Source organism: Octopus bimaculoides, chromosome 28 (assembly GCF_046866305.1).
Source record: "Octopus bimaculoides isolate indiv1 chromosome 28, ASM4686630v1, whole genome shotgun sequence".
In the NCBI taxonomy this organism is placed as follows: domain Eukaryota; kingdom Metazoa; phylum Mollusca; class Cephalopoda; order Octopoda; family Octopodidae; genus Octopus; species Octopus bimaculoides.
This window is the reverse complement of record NC_142955.1, coordinates 15,732,554-15,754,246: the sequence shown is the minus strand read 5'-3', so window position 1 is coordinate 15,754,246 and position 21,693 is coordinate 15,732,554. Positions and strand designations below refer to the sequence as shown.

General features: G+C 36.5%; 3 protein-coding genes across 6 annotated transcripts; 1 reads left to right on the top strand and 2 right to left on the bottom strand.

Moving 5' to 3' along the window:
• Window positions 1-1,759: 1,759 nt before the first annotated feature.
• LOC106883477 (uncharacterized) lies at window positions 1,760-21,526 on the top strand. The gene is made up of 3 exons (XM_089344641.1): window positions 1,760-3,844; window positions 4,259-6,127; window positions 19,018-21,526. Exons 2-3 carry the CDS (start codon window positions 4,614-4,616, stop codon window positions 19,961-19,963), a joined length of 2,460 nt encoding a protein of 819 aa, XP_089200767.1. The 5' UTR covers window positions 1,760-3,844; window positions 4,259-4,613; the 3' UTR covers window positions 19,964-21,526.
• On the bottom strand, window positions 8,447-13,236 carry LOC128251111 (uncharacterized). Its single transcript, XM_052977501.2, has 2 exons — window positions 11,994-13,236; window positions 8,447-10,866 (listed from the first exon to the last, which is right to left on the bottom strand). Exon 2 carries the CDS (start codon window positions 10,485-10,487, stop codon window positions 9,720-9,722), a length of 768 nt encoding a protein of 255 aa, XP_052833461.2. The 5' UTR covers window positions 10,488-10,866; window positions 11,994-13,236; the 3' UTR covers window positions 8,447-9,719.
• On the bottom strand, window positions 13,483-19,023 carry LOC128251125 (uncharacterized). Of its 4 annotated transcripts, none has more exons than XM_052977565.2 (3): window positions 18,858-19,023; window positions 16,906-17,027; window positions 13,483-15,532 (listed from the first exon to the last, which is right to left on the bottom strand). In XM_052977565.2, the coding sequence occupies exon 3, from the start codon at window positions 15,133-15,135 to the stop codon at window positions 14,344-14,346; it is 792 nt and encodes a 263-aa protein (XP_052833525.1). In that variant the 5' UTR covers window positions 15,136-15,532; window positions 16,906-17,027; window positions 18,858-19,023; the 3' UTR covers window positions 13,483-14,343. The 4 variants fall into 4 exon arrangements, with proteins under 4 accessions (XP_052833525.1, XP_052833526.1, XP_089200702.1 ...); XM_052977566.2 differs by lacking the exon at window positions 18,858-19,023 and adding an exon at window positions 17,147-17,421; XM_089344576.1 differs by lacking the exon at window positions 18,858-19,023 and having other exon boundaries at window positions 16,906-17,424.
• Window positions 21,527-21,693: the final 167 nt, after the last annotated feature.

The following is a 21,693-nucleotide window of genomic DNA, read 5'->3' as shown; positions in this document are numbered from 1 at the left end:
TAGAAACTCTGCCAAATTTAGATTGGAGCCTGGTGTTGCCATCCGGTTTCACCAGTCCTCAGTCAAATTGTCCAACCCATGCTAGCATGGAAAGCGGACGTTAAACGATGATGATGATGATGATGATGATATATCCAATCCAATCAAATCTACATCTGAGAAGATAGCTTATCACTGATGTTTTTGTTAATGAGATTTTCCTTTCAGGATATTCATTGCTAGGCTGTGTAATAAAGGAATTTGACTTCCAATGAGACAGTTTGATATTCAGTCTCACTGCATGGCACCTTGAAATGCGTTGTCTTTTATACGTAGGGTTGAGCAAAGCCTTGTACATGGACATTGTCTGAAAATCAGTTGTGTTCATGTATGCATTATATACTAACTTAAAAGCCACCAAATAGGGCAGCTTTTACACAACTGACCCCAAATGGGAAGATCTGCAAATAGATCTCTGACTTGTTTTGGAGAATTTCTTGCAACTGCTTCCTCCAGTCATATACCAATGATGATCATATTTGTCGCAAAAAAATCATGAAAGAAATCGCAGCGATGAAAACATAGGAATCCAAAATTTCAGGATTGCAGGTCCTGATTCAGCCCTGAATGTTTTTAATTTATTCACAGAGTTGCCCTTTAGATTATAAAAACTGTTATCGTACGAAAAATTTCATTGCAAAGAGACGTAAAAAAAAATTGCTCAAAACGATCACAGTTATAAAAACTTTGGAATCCAAAGTAACCAGATTGTGGGTCCAGATTCAACCCAGAATGTTTTTAATTTATTAACGGAGTCAGCCTGATTCCAAAATGGTATGATGTGTTGGGTGCGGCCTCAAGGAGTAAAGTTGAAAAAGTGTGACACACTGACATTCACATTTATTATATTATATTAAGGTGATAAGCTGGCAGAATCGCTAGCTCGCTGGGCAAAATGCTTAGCAGTATTTCATCTGCCATTAGGTTTTGAGTTTGAATTCTGCCAAGGTTGACTGTGCTTTCCATCCTCTCGAGATCAATAAAATTAGTACCAGTTATGTACTGGGGTTGATCTAATTGACTTAATTCCTTCCCCCAAAATTGCTGATACTAGTGTAGACAGGAATTGTTTCTATAAGCTAGATAGTGCTGTGAGCAGTCGGTTGAGGTTATTGAACTGAATCACAGTAGTGGAAAACATAGTAGGTGAGTCGCTGTGTTCATCATCATCATCATCATCGTTTAACGTCCGCTTTCCATGCTAGCATGGGTTGGATGATTTGACTGAGGACTGGTGAAACCGGATGGCAACACCAGGCTCCAATCTAATTTGGCAGAGTTTCTACAGCTGGATGCCCTTCCTAACGCCAACCACTCAGAGAGTGTAGTGGGTGCTTTTACGTGTCACCCGCACAAAAACGGCCACGCTCGAAATGGTGTCTTTTATGTGCCACCCGCACAAGCCAGTCCAGGGGCACTGGCAACGATCTCACTCGAAAATCCTACGGGAGCCAGTCAGGCGGTACTGGCAACGGCCACGCTCAAATTGGTGCATCTCATGTGCCACCCGCACAAGAGCCAGTCCAGGGGCACTGGCAACGATCTTACTTGGCTTGCCGGGTCTTCTCACGCACAGCACATTTCCAAAGGTCTCGGTCAGTAGTCATCGCCTCGGTGAGGCCCAATGTACGAAGGTCTTGCCTCACCACCTCAGCCCAGATCTTCCTGGGCCTACCTCTTCCACGGGTTCCCTCAACTGTTAGGGTGTGGCACTTTTTCACGCAGCTATCCTCATCCATTCTCACCACATGTCCATACCAGCGCAATCGTCTCTCTTGCACACCACAACTGATGCTTCTAATGTTCAGCTTTTCTCTCAAGATACTTACACTCTGACGGGTATTCACATTGACATTACACATCCAACGGAGCATACTGGCTTCATTCCTTGCGAGCTTACGTATGTCCTCAGCAGTTACAGCCCATGTTTCACTGCCATGTAGCATGGCTGTTCGTACGCATGCGTCATACAGTCTGCCTTTTACTCTGAGTGAGAGTCCCTTTGTCGCCAGCAGGGGTAAGAGCTCTCTAAACTTTGCCCAGGCTATTCTTATACTAGCAGCTACATTTTCAGCGCACCCACCCCCACTACTAACTTGGTCGCCCAGATAGCGGAAGCTATCGACTACCTCTAGTTTTTCACCCTGGAATGAGATAGAAGTTGTTTCCTGTTTGCTTAGTCTTTATTGCACCTGAACATCTGCCACAAACAAAAACTAACTTGCTAGTTAACCTGCCTTTGATGTTGCTGCACCTCTTATGTGTCCATAGCTTGCACCGGGTACATCTTATAGAGTTACTACCTACTCCTTTTCTACATACTGAGCAGGGCCATCTACCTGAAGGGGTTTGTGTTTTATCTACCTTCCTACTTATTAGGATTTTGGTTTTAGCTAGGTTGACTCTAAGGCCCTTCAATTCTAGACCTTGCTTCCACACCTGAAACTCCTCCTCTAGTTCTGATAGTGACTCTGCAATTAGGGCAAGGTCATCAGCATAGAGGAGCTCCCAGGGGCAACCTGTCTTGAACTCCTCTGTGATTGCCTGGAGGACTATGATAAATAAGAGGGGGCTGAGGACGGAACCTTGGTGGACCCCTACCTCTACCCGGAATCCAAATGATCCTTAACAGTTCCAGGTCTGTACTGCAACGGATCAAAATGGTTAGCTTTACGCGCCAGGGACCTTGAGCGGACGTGATGCCAGGGCCCTCTTGCGCGTACGTCAGTTGAAGCTCTTGACGAAAATGCACGGGTGCTAACTCACTTGTGATCCCATGCTACAACTACACGCTAAAGGTTATGTGGGTACGGTATTAAGCCACGTGAATTTTATAAAACCAAAGGTGCAATCTAAGCATAGAAACGCTAAGATTTCGGTTAGCGTTTACAGTATTACCCGGAAATGAAATAAAAGAAAACAGAGCAACGGTTGTAAAAAGAAAATGTGTAGGAAACAAATAGGAAAGCAATGGAGGTGGGGAGACGACTTCGGAAAATTCACAAGATCTGAGTTTTTCCCTCGTAACTGTTAGGAATTTTTTTTTTTTTTTTTTTGTGAAATTTTATATAAATACCTTTCGAACGACATACTTTATGGTTATAAAGAAATTTGTGGGTAAAATCTTTTCCGAGGGAGTGAGGGGAGGACTTCAAAAAAATTCACAAGACCCGAGGTTTTCACCCATAACTTTCCGGAAAATAAATAGGATCTTTTAATGAGAAAGTTATGAGGGAAATACTCGGATCTTGTGAATTTTCCAAACTCCCTCCCACCATTGCTTTCCGAGCCTTTTTCCTTTCATATTCCTTTCCCACACATTTTTTTACACCCGTTGCACTATATATATTTTTTTTAAATTTCGTTTCTGGGTAATCTAAACATTAACCGAAATTTTTAACATCAAACAGAGTTAAACGAAATGGTAAATATTGTCTTGATTATAGGAATGATGGGAAACAGCGGCTTCTATATCTGACAAAATATTACGGAGTAAAAACTAAAGGAATTATGTAAATTTGATTTGTATTCAATTGTAATTAGATCTTTCCATATAAATAATTTCGTATTCACACGTATTTATGTGAGTTTTCGTTTAAGTAATAATTTTTAGATCCTTTTTTTGATCTGTAATTAGTTCTTTTCACCAGTTTTAATTAGCAGCGATGTTTCTCCCTCTATAGGAGAATTAAAAAAATACATGAGGCATCAAGGGGAATAACTTCATACCAAGTACAACGTACATCATTTAACAAGTTCGATATCATTGCTAATCGGGCACTGACTGATTTATACGAGACGAACGGTAAGTTGAGGAGGATTTACTTGAATAGAGAAAACACATAACAACATTGGAAGAAAGATATTTGCTCCTGCAAGTCGTCATTTCGCTGTCTTTTACCGATAGGATAATCCTTTCAAACTGAAATAGTGATGTGTTCTTTTCGAAAAGACACAATCCATTGTTACATGTGAAACGATATAAGGAGATAGATTATTTTATATACCCGTTACTGTCCTAAATGTCAAATTCGTGTTAATAAGGTGCTATAAGTCTATGTATTACTTGACTGAACAGCAACAATTGAATTGATAATTACGTTTTGCCAAGATATTAGACTGTGGTAATGTTGGTGTTAGTAGTGATCCACTGTTTTTAATCTCTCTTTTTGAAAGTGTCCTGTATATCTTATATTGTTATTTCTCTCTCTTATTTCAGAATATTACATGACATTGGCATCAAAGCATCAGATAACTCCATCGATATTCATCACTTAAAGAATTCCAGTGAAATATTTCTTTTCAACTGAGAACATTTCTTTTCTGAAATGTTTGGAATGTCTACAAGATTATTTTGTGTTGAAGTTAAACTTGGATACTTTTAAAAGGAATCTCAGAGTATTTTCAGATATCAAGGATTACAGTTGATGGAAAGAGAGCAATAGCTATAATTTGTAAGGAATAAGTCGTAGGACAAGAACAAAAACTGTATCCACGTATGTTGTGATTGAATTAAGATAAGGGACAAACGGATTATTTAAGATAGTTGGAGAATATATTTTCATTCTGAAGAAATGTCACAAGAAAAACCACAATCAGGTTTTCAATGTGACATATGTAAAAAAACTTTTAGTCAGAAATGTAATCTGACTACTCACATGTGTATTCATACCGGAGAGAAAATATTTCAGTGTGATACCTGTAGTAAATCATTCTCTCAGGTAGCTGGCTTAACTCTACATACACGTATTCATACAGGTGAGAAGCCATTTCACTGTAATGTTTGTGATAAATCATTCTCTCAGTTAATTGGCTTAACTGTCCACAAACGTATTCATACAGGTGAGAAGCCATTTCACTGTAATGTTTGTGATAAATCATTCTCTCAGTTAATTGGCTTAACTGTCCACAAACGTATTCATACAGGTGAGAAGCCATTTCCGTGTGATATCTGTGGTAAATCATTCTCTCAGGTAAATGGTTTAACTGTACACAAACGTATTCATACAGGGGAGAAGCCATTTCACTGTGATGATTGTGGTAAATCATTTACTACAAGAAGTATCTTAACTATTCACAAACGTATTCATACAGGAGAGAAGCCCTTTCATTGTAATATTTGTGGTAAATTTTTCACTGCAAGCTGTGATTTTACTAAACACAAACGTATTCATACCGGGGAGAAGCCATTTCACTGTGATACCTGTGGCAAATCATTTTCTCAGGGAACTGCCTTAACTTTACACAAACGTATTCATACTGGAGAAAAGCCATTTCACTGTGATATCTGTGGTAAATCATTCTCTCAGGGACCTACCTTGACTTCACACAAACGTATTCATACGGGAGAGAAGCCATTTCACTGTGATATCTGTGGTAAATCATTCTCTCAGGGACCTACCTTAACCGAACACAAATATATTCATTCAGGGGAGAAGCCATTTCACTGTGATATTTGTGGTAAATCATTCTCTTGGGCAACTGTCTTAACTTTACATAGACGTATTCATACAGGGGAGAAGCCATTTCACTGTGATATTTGTGGTAAATCATTCTCTCGGGGACCTGTCTTAAGTATACACAGGCGTATTCATACAGGGGAGAAGCCATTTCACTGTGATATATGTGGCAAATCATTCTCTCAGGCAACTGCCCTAACTATACACAAACGTATTCATACAGGGGAGAAGCCATTTCACTGTGATATCTGTGGTAAATCTTTCTCTCAGGGACCTGCTTTGACTTCACACAAACGCATTCATACGGGAGAGAAGCCATTTCACTGTGATATTTGTGGTAAATCATTCTCTCGAGGACCTACCTTATCTGTACACAAACGTATTCATACAGGAGAGAAGCCATTTCACTGTGATATTTGTGGTAAATCATTCTCTCGGGAACCTGACTTAACTATACACAGACGTATTCATACAGGGGAGAAACCATTTCACTGTGATATCTGTGACAAATCATTTGCTCAGGGAACTGCGTTAACTATACACAAACGTATTCATACAGGGGAGAAGTCATTTCACTGTGATATTTGTGGTAAATCATTCTCTCAGAAGTGTAACTTAACTAAACATATGTCTGTCCATACAAAAGTGACTCCGTCATTGTGAAAATTCATTGCATCTCTTAACCACTAACTATTTAACATCTTTTTCCACTTAAATCACAAGTTACTCTTGTGCTCTTAACAGTAATCTGTAAAAACTTCACTTTAATCATACTCATGGTTCATTTTTTAACGTACTATTTTCTGACTACATTCTATGTTATGATGTTCTGTTTATATCCAGGTTTATTTCAGTTTATACTGTTGATATTGGTTCTAAAAATCTTTGTCTTACGTAACCATAAACAAAAAATATCTCGTATAACCACATATGTATTCACCTGTGACTGAAGATGTAGCAACATATAAGAGCACACACTCAACCATGTGATCGTGTGTGTATCGGGGGCGATTTTCTTTCTCCATCTTCCCTTCTTTGGACTTTTTCTATATTTCTGATAAAGAGCTCCGCTCGAAACGTGAAATCCTCTTTCTTTTCTTTCCTTTCCTGAGCGTCCAATAACACAGTACTTGTTCCTCGTTCTCGTGTTGTTGTTTTTTCTTCCTTCGTGTTTGAATTGACTATATATATATATATATATATATATATATATAGTTTTAAGGAAAAGAACGAAGGTTCATGAACTCATCGATGAAAATCCATTGTCACATATAGAAAAATTAATAATTAAAAAAGTATAATATAATACAAAGTAAATATCATAAGATTAAGATGATAATAATTTTAATAATAATATTATCTTGATCTTATGTTTACTTTGTACTATATTATACTTTATTATTGTGCTTTTAATTATTAATTTTTCTATATGTGACAGTGGATTTTCATCGATGAGTTCTTTTCCCTAAAACTATATATGTATATTTTATACTGTGAAACTTAATTTAATTTAAATTTTTAATAAATTGAGTTTTTACCTGTAATTTTGGATTTTATCCCCAATATTATTATTATTATTATTATATATATATATATATATAAATATAAATCATAGGGCAGTAAAAAAAATTTTAGAAATTTTATTTACCACCAGTGATCCAGCTAGAAGAAAAAATTAGTCAATAGACTATATATTATTCATTTAAAATATAGAGATGCCTATAATAGATGGTATAGAGTTTTTTTTGCTGCTCTTTCTAGCGGGTTAGATGTCCTATTATAGGCATCTCTGTATTTTAAATAATATATATATATATATATATATATATATAATGTATGTATGTATGTATAACAAATCCACAAGTGAGGAAATAGCTTATCATAGATGTCTTTTTAGTGAAATCCGCCTTTCAGAATATTCATTGCTAGGCTGCGTAATAAAGGAATTTTACTTCCCCTGAGTGTTTCGTTTTCAGTCACACTGCATTGAAAAGTGTCATCATTTATACTAGGGTTGAGCAAAGCCTTGTACATGGACACTGTATGTATGTAGATATATAATATATATACATATAAGGTGTGTGTATGCATTTTATACTAGCTTATATACGGCTTTAAACCCTTTCGTTACCAAACCGGCTGAAACCAGCTCTGGTTCTAAGTACAAATATCTTGTTTTCACAAGTTTTGAATTAAAATCTTCCACCAAACCTTAATTACAATTTATGTTCCTTACATTAGCTTAATGATAATTAAATCATTTTCTAAATTCTTTGTTATATTTAAAGTAATTGAAAGAAATGCAGAGTGTCTCAAAATAAATACAGTAACAAAAGGATCAAACTAGTAAATAATATTTGCGGTTCCATTCTTCTTAGATTCAACTCCTCCCATTGCAACTGATCTTCATATATAAAGAGATAGTCTATCTATTTTATTTTTTTTTTGTTTCTTGGTTGATCGGATCAACTGGAACCCTCAACGTCGTAAGCGACGAAGTGCCAACAACAAGATATCCTGTACTTAATGTGTATTTTTAAATATATATATAACGGAAGTGATATGAGGATAATGTGTAAATGGATATATACAACTGGAACCCTCGTCGTCATTGTAACTGACAAAGTGCCACGAGTATTTACCGGATGTACTTGCCATGACCTATTGGGTCACCACCAAGCCAGGTTAAAATTACACCCGAGAAATTAATTGGAAAACAAAAGCAAAAAAGGAAAAAAAAACATGCATTCATTTAAGGTTACGTAAATTTTATCCAATCAAAAGTTTTTCCCTTGCTTACATTTCATATGTGCTAATTGCCATTGCTATGGAGAATAGGATGTTGAGGGCTGGATAAAGACCCATGGAGGCCCTAAGCGCTTCAAAGATTTTGGTGCTCCCACATACATGTAATTCAAAATGAAACCGAATAACAATAAGATGGAAAATAAAGTTTATCCTTGCAGTTTATTCATATTTGAAAAGTTTTCTCTTTTTATTTTAATTGCAAAATCTTTGATCGGATCCTCAAAATTAATTTTATGTAACACATTTGCTTCTACACTTTGCAGAGACAGCACGTTTTAAATATTGGTTTAGTAAGTTTAAAGTGATTTTTTTTTGTGCTGTAAACCATTTACCATTTCTGCGGAGCCCCTCCCTTTCCCTTGAAGCCCTAAGCACATGATTATTTTATTTAATGATTAATCCTATACTGAGAACAACCAACAGACACAACAAAGGCAAAACCTTCACATGGTCTCATGACATGCAAGAAATAGCAGCCATATATCACTTCAACTATGCAATAATGTCTGAAGGGCATAAGAGCGAAGTTTTTTGATAATGTGTTGACAGGAGGAAGGAACAGGTAGAAAAAAGTGACAATTGGGAAATTAGCAATTAACGATTGAGAAACAAACAAAGAAAATTCAAACACTGGAAAATGAAAAGCTGAGACAGTGTGAAAGGGTTAGATTGTGATTGATTTCATGAACTGTGAGGAGACCCTTGGAAATTCTCACTTCAAGTAACTGGAAGAGATTCTGTGACATTCATGTTTTATAGCTTTTATTGTTTACCCAAATAAATCACTTACATGTGAACATTTGTTGTTCCGTTATTGGAAACCCTCAGTTATATGGGACAAAGGTCCCAGTAGTCCTTCTTTGAAGCAAGCACTCAAGTCCCTGCAGAGTGCGACATTTTAGCTTGAATAAAATAAAGGATGTTGTGGCATCTTTTTTCTGTTACTTCTTTCAGTCACTTGACTGTGGCCATGCTGGGGCATCACCTTGAAAGATTTTAGTTCATAGTAAAGTCGGAAGCTATCAGTTGGGTTATTACACAAGGAATAATGATTGTTGGTTTGTAAATAGATTTGTTAGTTCGTTACATTGTTGTGACTGTTGTCTGGTTATCTTATTTATTGTACACAACAACTACATTACAACAAAGCCAGAGACATTTAGAACCCATTTTGACAATGTAGACTGGAATGAAACTGGATCTGAACAGAACATCATATCTGTATATTGTAAGGGGCTACAAACAGAATGCTGTCAGAAAACTGTACTTCAAACAAAGAACCATGAGGAGTATGGTTAAAGTGAAGGCTTTACACATTACTGTGAAGACCACAGGGCTAACTCGTGATTTATCTGGAAAAGATGTGAAAATGCTGGTTCTTAAGGAATACAAGGAATTTTAAGAATGACATGGTCACACTTTTGTATGGATAGACATATGTTTAGTTAAGTTACAGTTTTGAGAGAATGATTTACCACATGTATCACAGTGATATGGCTTCTCTCCTGTATGAATAGGTTTGTGTGCAGTAAAGCCGGATAACTGAGAGAATGATTCGCCACAAATATTGCAGTGAAATGGCTTCTCTCCTGTATGAATACGTTTGTGTGTAGTTAAGTTACTGCTTGCAGAGAATGATTTACCACAGACGTGACAATGAAATGGCTTCTCTCCTGTATGAACACGTTTGTGTGTAGTTAAGTTACCAGTTTTAGAGAATGATTTACAACAAACATCACAGCGAAATGGCTTCTCTCCTGTATGAATACGCTTGTGTACAGTAAAGTCAGATAATTGAGAGAAGGATTTGCCACAGATATCACAGTGAAATGGCTTCTCCCCAGTATGAATACGTTTGTGTATAGTTAAGCCAGATAACTGAGAGAAGGATTTGCCGCAGATATCACAGTGAAATGGCTTCTCTCCTGTATGTATACGTCTGTGAACAGATAAATGGCTACTTTGAGGGAATGATTTGCCACAGATATCACATTGAAATGGCTTCTCTCCTGTATGTATACGTTTGTGTTTAGTTAAGTGAATACTTTGAGAGAATAATCTACCACAGATATCACACTCAAATGGCTTCTCTCCTGTATGCATACGTCTATGACTAGTTAGGTTATGTTTTTGAGTATAAGACTTTTCACAGATATGACACTGATATGCTGATTGTGACATCTCTTCAGAATAAAATTATATTCTTCGTCTATCTTAAATAATCCATCTGTCCCTTATCTTACTTCAATCACCACAACATATGTCCTACAATTTATTCCTAATAAATATTGCTATTGTTCTCTTTCCATCAACTGTAATCCTTCTTAATGTCTGAAAATACTCTGAGATTCCTTTTAAAATTATCCAAGTTTAACTAAAGTAGAAAATAATCTTGTAGACATTCCAAACATTTCACAAGAGAAAACATATTTCACTAGCATTCTCTTGAGTTCTTAAATCAGTTCTGCACAACATTTCTTTCAGTCTTTAAAAGGTGATGAATATCGATGATGTTATCTGATGGAAATAATGCTTTGATGCCAATGTCATGTGATATTCTCTGAAATAAAAGAGAGAAACAACAGTGTAAGACATAGAGGATACTTTGAAAAAGACAGATTAAAAACAGTGGATTACAAGTTCCATCTGCAAAACAACGTGACCAGAACCACAACGGACAACGTCAAAAACCTTAAGGCATTTAAGCAGTTTGGTAGAAAATATGAAAAAGCAACAATACATGTCAGAGACAAAGAAACGGGAACGGTATTGGATGGTGTGGGATATGCTAAAAACAACAGCTAACTCGTCCTTAAATCACACACAAAATGTTTTTTTTTCTTTTTCATGAATTACTGTGTGTAAAACAGAAATTCGTAGAATTTTTTTTTAAATCCCATAAAATAAAATGCCATGAGTGGTAGTATGGGGCGGCGTGCTTAAACCAGAATTTCGCCGGATAGGAAGCACTTCTGACACAAACCTGTATGATTCCGCTCAATTACTGAAACCAGACATTAACGCTCGATGAATAATAAAGAAAGAGAAAGGTCAATTCTCCCAATTCTTCATGTAAAATCCTCCCCCATTTCCGCTCACTTGACCTCCCCCAGACACATATAGACTTAAAGCGCCTTATTAACACGAATTTGACATTTAGGGCAGTAAAAGCAAAAATAACGGGTCTATAAAGCAATCTGTTTCCTAGTTCTTTATTGCCCACAAGGGGCCAAACAAGGACAGACAAAGGGACTAAGTCGATTACATCGACTCCAGTGCATAACTGGTACTTTATTTATCGACCCCGAAAGGATGAAAGTCAAAGTCGACCTCGGCGGAGTTTGAACTCGGAACGTAGCAGCAGACGAAATACTGCTAAGCATTTCGCCCGGCGTGCTAACCACTCTGCCAGCTCGCAGCCTTTACTCTATGAAGTAATCTGTTTCCTTTTATCGTTTCGTATGTAACAATGGATTGTCTTTTCGAAAATAACAGATCAATATTTCAGTTTGAAAGAATTATCCTGGAGGTAAAAGCCAGCAAAACGACGACTTGCAGCAGCAAATTCCGATGTTTCTATGTGTTTTCACTTGTATTGGATTACTTATCGTTGACGGGTTCACATAATAACAATTCTATTATTTACACCAATTTATTACGGATTTATTATTATTCAAGTAAACTTACCATACATCACATGAAGTCAGTCAGTGTCCGATTAGCAATTATATCGATGTTAATGATGTACGTTGTACTCGGTATGAAGTTGTTCCCCTTGATATGTTATGTATTTCCTCAATTCTCCGAGAGATGGAGAAACAAGGTTGCTAATTAAAACTTGTTAAAAGCACTAATTAAAAGTGTAAAAGTCTCTACAAAATAGCATGTAAACGAAAACTCACATAAATACGTGTAATTACGAAATGATTTATATGGAAAAATTTAGCTGTAATTGAATTAAAATCAAATTAACATAATTCCTTTACATTTTACTCCATTAAATCTTGTCAGACATAGAAGCCGCTGTTTCCCATCATCTCTATAATCAATACAATATTTACCACTTCGTTGAAGTCCATATTTGATGTTAAATATTTCTCTTAGTGTTTCCATGCTAAGACTATTGAGTTTATTTGGTTTCATAAAATTTATGTGGCTTAATACTCTGTCCACATCACCATACGTGTGTGGCATTAAAAAAAAGATGAAATGAAAGCATCTCAGATGTATGTTTTTATTGGATTTTATCCGATTGAAAATTACGGTACTTGAATCCAAATAGAAACTGTGCCCTCCGTACTTTTAGGAATGTTATTCGGCACTGTCATGCTATTAGCTGTCAGAAGTGAAAGTGCTCACTGCTAGTGAAGTATCTGTCTGTCTGCCTGTCGATTCTTTGGCTACTGACAGCTAATACCATGACTGGCCGGAGCGAGTTATATGTCTGCCTGTCTCTCTATCTATCTATTACTCGAAAGTTATTGGAACAAATTTGACACCTATATCCATGCGTTTGAAAACACACAGAGTATAAGGGTACTACTAAAGCAGAGTGGTCCCGAACGCGCAGTCGCGCTAGCTAGTCGTGAGTGGTCGATCCTATTATTTTTAAACTTCAAACTTCATTTGTTTTCTATTTTGATAAATTCTCTCTGTTGAAAATTATATTTTTATATTTTAAATAATTTGCAATTTCAGGAAATATGTTTTTATATTAAATTTGTGTTTTCTAATAAGGTGGACGAGTGATTGATAGATAGATAGATAGTAGATAGATATCAGTAAGTAAGTAAGCCAAAGTATCAACTCAAACCAGCAGGCAGACAGACAGACGGACACAGCAACAGGCATGCAGGCAGACAGACAGATACTTCACTAGCAGTGAGCACTTTCACTTCTGACAGCTAATAGCATGACAGTGCCTTATATTCTTTTACTCGTTTGAGTCATTTGACTGCGGCCATGCTGGAGCACCGCCTCAAGGGGTTTGTTCGTTGGAGAGGTCGACCCCACCCTCACCCAGGACTTGTACTCTGTAAAGTTGATACTTATTCTATTGGTTACTTTCGCCGAACTATAAAATATACTGAAGTGGGCGTTGCAAATATCTGAACATTTTAAGGATTATAACAGTAAACGATTTATTGGGATAAATAATAAAAGCCGCAAAACCTTGTTCAGTTTCTGATAATCATTTGGAATTTTGTTAAATTTTCATTAATTTATTTTCAAAACTTAGTACAATGTGGTTGTAGGACATAACACCCTGGCAACGCCAGGATGCATTACTCGTAAACTGTATAAACAATGTTTTTTGCTTGTTTTCTTATATTATTTTCTTTAGTAGTAGAGAAAAGAAGTGAGAGGGGGATGTATACTTTTATAATATATTACACTTATAGATATATATTGGGTTATCCCATTAATAATGCAATTTTTTTATACTTCTTTTATTTTGAAAGATTAAGATAAACAAAGTTCTTTCTTATTCGAAAATATATTCTCTTTCACTTTCTACAAGGCTCTTCCATCTAACTGATAGAATTGTTGCCCCCCCCCCCCACCTTCCAAATTTCACTCATCCCTGACGAAAAATACTCCTCCATTAATGTTCTGACCGTGTCTACAGAATTCATATTTTCTCATCCAAATGATTTTGGAGACTGTGAAATAAACAATAATCAGACGGGACCAATGTCTGGTGGATATGGCAGTTGGGGCACCATTTCTCATTAAATCTGCCCCAGCCATTGGAATATCATACTTGATGTCTGTAGCCAAGCATTATCCTGATGGAAGAACACCTTTCATCTTCAAACCAAAGATGGTCATTTATCTTCAAGTGCTGGCTGCAAATGCTCCACCTGCTCACAGTAGATCTCCTTTGTTTTCATTTGGTTTGGGTTTAAAACTTCAAAGTGGACTAAACCTTTCATATCCTAGCAAACAGATAACAACATGATATGGCTACTCTCCTGTATAAGTATGTTGGTGCGCAGTGACTTGACTATTTCAAGGGAATGATTAACTATACATGTCAGTGAAATGGCTTCTCTCCTGTATGAATACGTTTGTGTCTAGTTAAGTTAGAGCTTGCAGAGAATGATTTACCACAGATATCACAGTGAAAGGGCTTCTCTCCTGTATGAATACGTATGTGTACAGTTAAGCTAGATATCTGAGAGAATGATTTCTCACAAATATCACACTGAAATGGTGTCTCGCCTGTATGAATACGTTCATGAACAGTTAAGTCAGTTCCGCGAGAGAACGATTTGTCACAGATATCACAGTGAAATGGCTTCTCCCCTGTATGTATACGCTTGTGTTCAGTTAAGCCAGATAACTGAGAGAATGATTTGCCACAGATATCACAGTGAAATGGCTTCTCCCTTGTATGAATACGTTTGTGTACAGTTAAGGCAGTTATCTGGGAGAATGAATTACCACAAATATCACATTGAAATGGCTTTTCCCCTGTATGACTACGTTTGTGTGCAGTTAAGACATTTCCATGAGAGAATGATTTACCACAAATATTACAGTGAAATGGCTTCTCTCCTGTATGATTACGTTTGTGTACAGTTAAGCTATACACTCGAGAGAATGATTTGCCACAGATATCACAGCAAAATGGCTTCTCTCCTGTATGAATACGTTTATGTGCAGTGAAGCCAGATAACTGAGTGAATGATTTACTACAAATATCACAGTGAAATGGCTTCTCTCCTGTGTGAATACGCCTGTGAGTAGTTAGATTACATTTCTGAGTGAAAGTCTTTTTACAGATATCACACTGATATGTTGATTGTGGTTTCTTTTGTGACATCTCTTCAGAATAAGAATATATTCTTCAACTATCTTAAATAATCAATTTGTCCATTATCTTACTTCAATCACTGCAACTTATGTCCTACAACTTATTCCTAACAAGTATTGCTATTGCTCTCTTTCCATCAACAGGAATCCTCCTTGATATCTGAAAATACTCTGAGATTCCTTTTAAAATTATCCAAGTTTAACTTCAGTACAAAATAATCTTGTAGATATTCCAAACATTGAAGAAGAGAAATGTTCTCAGTTGAGAAGAAATATTTCACTGGAATTCTCTGGTGTTCTTAAATCTCTTCTGTACAATATTTTCTTTCAGTCTTTAAAAGGTGATGAATATTGATGATGTCATCTGATGGAAATGATGCTTTGATGCCAATGTCATGTGATATTGTCTGAAATAAAAGAGAGAAACAACAATGTAAGATATAGAGGACACTTTGGAAAAAAGAGATTAAAAACAGTGGATCACTACTAACACCAATATCACCATTATGTTGGTTTGGGAATACAAATAAGATTTTTAAGACTGTGCCTCTCAAAACATGTGTATGTACATATATATGTGTGGGTGTAAGTATATATATATATATATGTATACTAGTGGGCCTCCCAGGTCAAGCATATTCATAACGCACATAGACAGATATCGTAATGTCCATTTTCCTTACCATAAAAGTTGCTAAAAGGTATTTCAATATTGCATAACATAATTTTTAACATTTATTTACAATACATCCCCAAATTTCACTTTATCATAGCTTAACGTCCGCTTTCCCTGCTGTCGGGCGGCACTGGAATGGTGATTTTTACATGAAATCAGGTGGGGTACTCTTGTGTAGGTATGCCCTATCTGTGAAAAGCATTACAGTTAAATAGACAACGCGTCGATGTGCTAGAAATAAGAGCCAATACACCGTTAACTGCCTACCTCTTCCGTTTTTCGAAATAATAAGTGTATAGTTATCTGCAGAATGTCCAAATTAATTGAAAAGACATAAAAAAAATATTAATATTATTAATTTCCATTAGCGTTTTCAGTGGTCAACACAAACTTTGCATTTTATAAAGATATAGAAGATAGATATACATATATATAAAGGACCGGGAGATGTGAGGATCTGCTGTACGGCATAACTACAAGGTTTTACCCCCCAGACTTTAGGACGTAAGCTTCTCCTTTCTGGCGCCAGTGCCATATAAAAGACAAAAACACAACAAAAATAATTCAGAAAAATTGACAAAATGAAAACGTTATGAAAGGCGATATTTCACAGGAGAGGAAGCACTTGTGACACGAACCTGTATGCTTAAGCTCCACAACATTCGACTAGAATCTGCTGAAACCAGACATTATGAACGAGAAAGAAATATAAAGTTCGAATTCCTGCTTCTTCGTGTGTCTTACTCCCCCATTTTCGTTCGCTTCACCGCTCCCAGACAGACACAAACTTCCTCAATCTTCACAGGCAGATATTGTATACATAGACTTACAGCCACCTATTACCACGAATTTGATATTTAGGACAGTAAAAGCGACAATAACCTGCATTTCTATATAATAATCTGTCTCGCTATATTGTTTCACATATAACAATGGATTGCGTCTTTTCGAAAAGACAGCAAAACGACGACTTGCAGGAGCAAATATCTTTGTTCCAATGTCATGTGTTTCCACTCGTTGAAGGGTTCACAAAATGACATTTCTATTTATTTACACACCTTATTACTGATTTATCATTATTCAAGTAAGCCTTTGTCAACTTACCGATCGTCACAGGGAATCGGTCAGTGCCCGATTAGCCGTAACATCGAAGTCATTAAGTGATGTATGTTGTACTCAGTATGAAGTTGTTTCCCCTTTATATCTCGTCTTCCCTTCTTCGGTCCCTGCGAGAGGAGGAAACAGGATTGCGAATTAAAACTTGGGGAAAGCGAAAAACTGTATAAAATGAAAAATCTAATAAATACGTGTCATTACGAAATGATTTGCACGGAAAAATCCATACATTTTACTCCATAATATTTTGTTAGATAAAAAAAAAGCCGCTGTTCCCATCAATTCTATAATCAATACAATACTGTGGAGGCGCAATGACCCAGTGGTTAGGGCAGCGGACTCGCGGTTTCGATTCCCAGACCGGGTGTCATGGGTACACGTGTCTGTGGAGTGCTCAGCCACTTGCACGTTAATTTCACGAGCAGGCTGTTCCGTTGATCGGATCAACTGGAACCCTCGACGTCGTAAGCGACGGAGTGCCAGCAACAACAACAATTATTTCTCCCTCTCGCGGGAAATGAAGGAAATACATAACATATAAAGGGGAACAACTTCATACCGAGTACGACTTTGATCGGGCATTGACTGATTCCATGCGAGGAACGGTGAGTTGACAAAGATTTATTTAAATAATAAATCTGTAATAGTGTGTGTAAATCATAGAATTGCAATGTGAACCCTTCGCTTACGACGTCGAGGGTTCCAGTTGATCCGATCGTGAAATTAACGTGCAAGTGGCTGAGCACTCTGGGATATTCAGCGTGACACAGTGTGACAAGGCTGACCCTTTGAATTACAGGCACAACAGAAACAGGAAGAAAGAGTGAGAGAAAGTTGTGGTGGAAGAGTACAGCAGGGTTCGCCACCATCCCCTGCCGGAGCCTCGTGGGGCTTTTAGGTGTTTTCGCTCAATAAACACTCATAACGCCCGGTCTGGGAATCGAAACCGCGAGTCCGCTGCCCAAACCACTGGGCCATTGCGCCACTACAGTAATTCTATAGAAGTAAATACACAACAATATTTGAACGAAAGATATTTGCATCCATCAGTCGTAATTTTGCTGACTTTTGCCTTCGGGGTAATATTTCTAGACTGAAATGTTGATATTTTCGAAAAGACGCAATCCATTCTTACTTGTGAAACGATATAATGAGACAGATTATTTTATATAACAGTTATTATCGCTTTTACTGCCCAAAATGTCAAATTCGTGTTGATATGGCGCTAGCGCTATAAGTTTGTATACACCCCTTCTCTTACATGTATTACAACTTCAACTAATATTTTCTATTCGTGAAGTGATATTTGCTGGTATATTGTAAGTAAATGTTAAAAATTATGTTTTGCATTGCTGAAATACCACCTTCTAACAACTTTTATTGTATGGAGAATGGGCAGTACGATATATGCCAAAATGTGCCATATAAATATGTTTGAAGCCAAGAAGCCTGCTAGTATACATACATGCATGCATACATACATGTATATACACGCACACTCACTCACAACGACATATACACATGTTTTAAGAGGCACAGTCTTTAAAAGCACATCGGTATTTCAAGAGCAACATAATGGTTATGTGGGTATTAGTAATGATCCACTGTTTTTAATCTCTTTTTTTCAAAGTGTCCTCTATATCTTAGACTGTTGTTTCTCTCTTTTATTTCAGAGAATATCACATGATGTTGGCATCAAAGCATTGTTTCCATCAGATAACATCGTTAATATTCATCACCTTTTCAAGTCTGACAGAAAATGTTATACAGAACAAATTTAATATCTACAAAATTATTTTGCACTGGAGTTAAACTTGGATAATTTTAAAAGGAATCTGAGTATTTTCAGACATTAAGAAGGATTACCGTTGATGGAAAGAGAAAAATAGTATTTGTTAGGAATAATCTGTACGACAAGAACAAAAACTGTATCCACTTACGTTGTGTTGATTGAAGTAAGATAAGAGACAGACGGACTATTTAAGATAGATGAATATAATTTTATTCTGAAGAGATGTCAAAACAGAAACCACAATCAACATATCAGTGTGATATCTGTAAAAAGACTTTCAATCAGAAATGTAGTCTACCGACTCACAGGCGTATTCATACAGGAGATAAACCATTTCACTGTGATATCTGTGGTAAATCATTCTCTCAAAAAGTTATCTTAGTTAAACACATTCGTATTCATACAGGGGAGAAGCCATTTCACTGTGATATTTGTGGTAAATCATTCTCGCAAAACGATTACTTGACCAAACACAAACGTGTTCATACAGGGGAGAAGCCATTTCGCTGTGATATTTGTGGTAATTCATTCTCTCAGGGAACTGCCTTAACAGTACACACGCGTATTCATACAGGAGAGAAGCCATTTCGCTGTGATATCTGTGGTAATTCATTCACTGCAAGTAGCAATTTGGCTGTACATAAACATATTCATACAGGGGAGAAGTCATTTCGCTGTGATTTCTGTGGTAAATCATTCTCGCAAAACGATCACTTGACTAAACACAAACGTGTTCATACAGGGGAGAAGCCATTTCGCTGTGAATTCTGTGGTAAATCATTCTTGCAAAAGAATCACTTGACCAAACACAAACGTGTTCATACAGGGGCGAAGCCATTTCGCTGTGATTTCTGTGGTAAATCATTCTTGCAAAACGATCACTTGACCAAACACAAACGTGTTCATACAGGGGAGAAGCCATTTCGCTGTGATATTTGTGGTAATTCATTCTCTCAGCGAACTGCCTTAACAGTACACACGCGTATTCATACAGGAGAGAAGCCATTTCGCTGTGATATCTGTGGTAATTCATTCACTGCAAGTAGCAGTTTGGCTGTACATAAACGTATTCATACAGGGGAGAAGTCATTTCACTGTGATTTCTGTGGTAAATCATTCTCGCAAAACGATCACTTGACCAAACACAAACGTGTTCATACAGGGGAGAAGCCATTTCGCTGTGATATTTGTGATAAATCATTCTCTCAAAAACGTAGCTTAACTAACCATATGTCTAACCATACAAAAGTCTGACTCTGTCATTCTCAAAATTCATTGCATCTTTAACTGGTTAAGGTGTCTCTTATTTTCCAAATGTTGTCCTTTAATTAAGTACATCATGTTACCTTACCCTCTGGTCACACAGTCATCCTCCCAACCTTCTTTACCATGTTTGTACATTTTAAAATGAACTTTATCTCTGACTTCAAAATGTTTTGTAATATTTCTTGTATTACCTTCAAATGTTTTTTTCATCTTTGCTTCATATGTATGTTATCCTGGCAATAATTTATCGAAGATCGATTTTATTTTATGCACAAACATGAACTCTGCTGGTGACTTCCCTGCATTAAGTATTTGGATTTCATTAGTGCTACCTCATTATCTCACTTGATCCTATCTTTTCTTAGAGCCCTTTTAAACGTGTCGATGAATCTCTGTGCCTACCCATTTGACCTCGGGTGGTAGTACAGGGTAAACATGTTCTTTATGGCATGTATTTTGCAGAAATTTCTTAATTCATATCGTGTGAATTGTGTTCCATTATGTGAAACTAACGTGTCTGGAACACCGTATCAAGCAAATAACTCGAGTAGGGACTTTGTTTTTGTCTCTGGATAAAATTTACATAACTGTAAATGAATGCATTTTTTGTCCATTAATTTCTCAGAAATGCAAACAAGATTTTCAGTCAGCATGCAAAAACTACATCAAATCTACAGGTTTTGAAAATAATCTGGTGAAAATTTGAAAAATACTTGCAATGTTTGAAATTGATTTATTGAGAATTTAATGAGATCCCAATAATGATCAATTTAAGGTAGCATGGTATACGACTGTCTTGATATCAATATGCCATGGCGTGTTGGGTCACAACCTCTCCAACTGGAAAATGTTGATGCACGCAATAAACATCTTAAATAATGTGGTTCTCCTACTTTTGCTGTGACAACATAAACATGACAGAGTGTTTCTTTTTTGAAAACATTCAAATGGCCTTCGATTTTTTTGCCTTGCTTTCTTCTTTGCTGTTCTTTGTTCCTACTGTTCCAAGCAAAATACATGGGTGCTTCAGCTTAAAATACTGTTTCTAACAAAGTCATTGTTCGTTTTCATATGTCATGCATTGACAGCCATATATATCCTCATTATTTCTGAGCAATATTCTTTGTTCATCTGGTAGATGAAATTTCAGTCTTACTATTCCAGATACTCTTTCATGAACTGAAAATCCTAAAATGGATGCAACAGCTTCAGATTATCCAATATACCTACCCCTTAGATGTCGACTAATTTCATTATCATTATTTGAACAGCAGCTGAGCCATTCCCTTTCAGTGTGTACTTGATGATATACTTATTTTACCTCACTCTGGCAAAGATTTCAACATTGCAGTGGCATTTGAATGCTCTTAAAAGAGTTTCATTATAAGATACAACCCATTTGTTGTTTGTTTTTCTATTCTTGTGTGATTTCAACTCCTCCCATTGCAACTGATCTTCATTTATAAAGAGATAATCTTTTTTTCTGCCTTTTGATTAAGATGGTAAAGATTACTATTTTATTTTAAATAAAATCTTAAAATTACCCCTAAAGAGTGAAAAAATTCAAATATCTGTGGTTCAAAAACTATCTAAAAAAAATATAGGGTGAACTTCTCTTTCAGCCTACAGCGCTCAAAAGTTATGTAAATGTTTCAGGGAAGAAAATAGAAAGTAAGGGAAAAAGAATGGACAGTGATGACTCCTTGAAGTATTGGAAT

What these genes read in the sequence shown, in the direction of transcription:
- LOC106883477 (XM_089344641.1), top strand. Translation starts at nt 4,614, where the DNA reads ATGTCACAAGAAAAACCACAATCAGGTTTTCAATGTGACATATGTAAA. An exon ending in TGTAACTTAACTAAACATAT is followed by an intron (nt 6,128 to 19,017) that starts GTCTGTCCATAC and finishes ACCGACTCACAG; the next exon opens with GCGTATTCATACAGGAGATA.
- LOC128251111 (XM_052977501.2), bottom strand. Translation starts at nt 10,487, where the DNA reads ATGTCACAATCAGCATATCAGTGTCATATCTGTGAAAAGTCTTATACT.
- LOC128251125 (XM_052977565.2), bottom strand. Translation starts at nt 15,135, where the DNA reads ATGTCACAAAAGAAACCACAATCAACATATCAGTGTGATATCTGTAAA.